This window comes from Geospiza fortis, unplaced genomic scaffold, assembly GCF_000277835.1.
Source record: "Geospiza fortis unplaced genomic scaffold, GeoFor_1.0 scaffold85, whole genome shotgun sequence".
Taxonomy (NCBI): domain Eukaryota; kingdom Metazoa; phylum Chordata; class Aves; order Passeriformes; family Thraupidae; genus Geospiza; species Geospiza fortis.
In genome coordinates this window covers 2530295-2533891 of record NW_005054358.1, presented here as the reverse complement: position 1 = coordinate 2533891, position 3597 = coordinate 2530295, and the positions used below count along the sequence as shown (strand labels likewise).

Genomic DNA, 3597 nt, shown 5'->3' with positions numbered 1-3597 from the left:
AAAGAGTGTGTGTGTGGGAAGCTGAGCCATTCCTGAGTGATCTGGGGGATGGCAGGCTGAGGGGGTGTCACACAGCTCCCTGCCTGCTGCTCTTGGCTTGGGAGGATCAACCCCTGCACAGCTCAGCAGGGAGGGGATGGAGGGATGGACAGGGATTGAGGGACAGGGATAGAGGAGGGATGGATGGATGGATGGATGGATGGATGGATGGATGGATGGATGGATGGATGGATGGATGGAGGGATGGAGGGATGGAGGGATAGGGATGGAGAGATGGACAGGGACTGAGGGACGGAAAGATGTATGGAGGGATGGACAGGGATGGATGGATGGATGGATGGATGGATGGATGGATGGATGGATGGATGGATGGATGGATGGATGGATGGATGGATGGATGGATGGATGGATGGATGGATGGGGTTGGACAGGGATGGACGGAGGGAGGGATGGATTGCTGGATAGGGACGGATGGATGGATGGATGATGGATAGGGTTGGACAGGGATGGATTGATGGATAGGGACGGACGGATGGAAGGATGAAGGAACAGGGATGGAAGGATGGATGGATGATGGATGGATGGATGGATGGATGGACGGATGGATGGATGGATGGATGGATGGACGGATGGATGGATGGATGGATGGATGGACGGATGGATGGATGGATGGATGGATGGACGGACGGATGGATGGATGGATGGGGTTGGACAGGGATGGACAGAGGGAGGGATGGATTGATGGATAGGGACGGATGGATGGAAGGATGAAGGAACAGGGATGGAAGGATGGATGGAGGGATGTCCCAGGGCTGGCAGCCTACCTGTGGGGCTGTGGACATTCCAGAAGTCGAAGAGCAGCACTACTGTGTCCGAGAAGTAGAAGGTCATCTGGAAAAGAGGCCAGGGAAGAGCAGTGCAGGAGCCCCTCGGGGTGATGGGTGCCCACCCTGCCAGCAGGCCCTGCACCCCCACCCTGGCCTGCTCATCTGGGGATTCACCAAATGGTGCAAGTTTCTCCCCAGTTCTGAAACGGGAAGAGGAACTTGCACAGACAATCACAGTCACGCTGACTGGGCTGAACTCTCCCCGTGAGCTCCAGCAGGACAATTTCCACCCCCAGCAGCAGCTCCTGTGCGTGTCTGGGCTGTGACAAAAAGCCAGTTTACCCCTGTGACAAGGAGAAATGAATCCAGGACTTCATCCACGTGGATTTGAGGAGGGAAGGTCCCTGGGGACAGGTGGAGGCTGAGGGGAAGCTGGTGGGCAGAGCCTCTGCTCCCCTCTGCTTCTCTCCCAGGGCAGAGAAACCTCCTGCACTGCCAGGACACCCAAAACCTCAACCACCAAGGCTCCCAGAGCCACAAGTGTGACCACCCAGCAATGGGGACCAGGTCCAGGGTGCCTCCCTGGCAGAGGGGCATCAATCCCAACACTGCCAGGACCTGCAAAGGCAGCACCCCTCCTCCTTCACCCTGCTGAAACAGGAGGAGCAGGAATTGCTCTTGTGTAACATCAGCTGCAGAGCTCAAACAGTTGCCACATCTTGCTCAAAAGGTGGAATTTTGCTGGGTTTTTCGTGCTCCCTTTGGTGAACCTCCCTAGGAGGTGTTTGTGGAGCTCACAGCTGCTCCTCCCCTGCACAGATCCGTGCTTGGCTGCTCTTTTCTGCCTTTTCCAACACCAGCAGAGGTGACTGACAGGAGCAGGACCAGCCTCAGCCAGAAATACCATCCAACAGCCCGTGGGTGTTCAGGCCACAGCCCGGCTCCAATTACAGCCCTCGGCCCTCCTTACCCATAGCACATTAATACATGTAATTGGCTCGCCCTTTTAAGCCTCCTTTGGTCACAGATTAATGATAATTAGCCTTTAAATGAAGCTATTTCTCCTTCACAGGCTTCACCCACAGGTGGTGGAAGGAGCAGGTGAGTGTTTTAGGGATGGGGGATAGAAGTGATGGGCAGAATCAGAGTCATTAACTTTGGAAAAGTCACCTAATATGAAATCCAAACATTACCCCAACATGCCAAGACCTCCACTAAACCCTGTCCCCAAGTGCCACCTTTCTGTGTTTTTTGAACAATTCCAGGCATGGAGATTCCCCCCTTTCCCTGGGCAGCCTGTTCCAGAGATCCAGAAGATCCATTTGCTGCCCCAGCCTGGGGTGGAGCCACATGTTTTTGGGGTGCCCAGCATGGGTGTGACACCAAAATAACGCTCCTTGGGCCAACAGCGATGCCACAGAGAGATTTCTTGGTGGGTGAAGGTCAAGAGGCCAAAATCCTAAAAATCCCTGCATTCTTCCCAACAGGGAAGAGCCACCACCACCAGGGAGATGTCCCAGGGTGTTGAGGGATGTTGTTCAGAGGGAGGGGATCCTGTCCTCCCCCACCTGCCCTGCAGCAGGGATTGGACTGAGCAGGCTCCCAGGTGAGGCTGCACCCAGCTCCTCCCCCGCAGGAATTCACACCGGCAACAAAAACTTGTTGGGAAATCTCCTGTGCTCGAGGTGCATTTCGGGCTGGATCTGCTGCACTTTTGGGGTTATTCTAGCAAAACCAGTGGTGCCTGCACAGAGCAGTGCCAGGCTGCATCCCAGCCTGCTGCTCCAGCCTAACTGGGATGTCTGATCCCACACTTTGGGATAAAGCTGCAGCACCCTGATCCAATCTGGACAGTCCCAGCTGCAGCCCCACACTGGGGACACATTGGCCATGGGAGTGTCCCCAAACTGGGATCCTCCTTGGGACTGTGTCACCCTCCAGGCACTGCTGCTTCAGGGGGCTGGGAGCCTTAAACATCAACCAGAACCATGGAGTGGTTTGGGTTGGAAGGGATCCTAAAGCTCATTTTGTCCCAGCTCCTGCCATGGGCAGGGACACCTTCCACCATCCCAGGCTGCTCCAAGCCCTGTCCAACCTGACCCTGGACACTTCCAGGGAGATTTAAGGAGTTACAGGGGGATTCACGGGGTTCCAGAGGGGAATTCATGGGGTGCCAGAGATATTTAAGGGGCTGCAGAGTGTATTGTCAGGGCTCCAGAGGGGATTTAAGGGGATCCAGTGCAATTCATGTGGTCCCAGGTGGGGAGTCATGGGCTTCCAGGAATATTTAAAGGGTTCCAGGGAGGGAATCAAGGGACTCCAGGGTGGAATCACGGGGTTCCAGGTGGATTTAAGGGGCTCCAGGGTGGAATCACGAGGTTCCAGGCAGATTTAAAGGGTTCCAGGCTGGAATCACAGGGTTCCAGGGGGGATTCACGGGGTTGCAGGCAGATTTAAGGGGTTCCGGGATGGATTCACGGGGTTCCAGGGTGGAATAGGGGAATCCAGGGTGGAATCAGGGGGGATTCACGGGGTTCCAGGGGGATTTCCGAGGTTCCAGGGTGGAATCATGGGGTTACAGAGGGGATTCACGGGGTTCCAGGGTGGAATAACGGGGTTCCAGGGGGATTTAAGGGGTTCCAAGGGAGATTCACGGGGTTCCGGGTTGGAATCGCGGGGTTCCGGGGGGATTTCCGGGGTTCCAGGAAGGTGTCCCGGTCCCGGCAGTGCCGTGCCCGTCCCGTCCCGGGGCTCACCCGCATGGTGGCGG

At 56.0% G+C, this 3597-nt stretch overlaps 1 protein-coding gene across 1 annotated transcript in view; it reads right to left on the bottom strand.

Annotated features, from left to right (window-relative positions):
* SLC31A2 (solute carrier family 31 member 2) overlaps positions 1-927 on the bottom strand; it is a 3059-nt gene extending 2132 nt beyond the window's left edge. Inside the window, exon 1 of the mRNA XM_005423801.2 lies at positions 825-927. Within this exon, the coding sequence (XP_005423858.1) occupies positions 825-891 (67 nt within the window). The 5' untranslated portion in view covers positions 892-927. The remainder of the gene's footprint in view (positions 1-824) is intronic.
* Between the last annotated feature and the right edge of the window lie 2670 nt (positions 928-3597).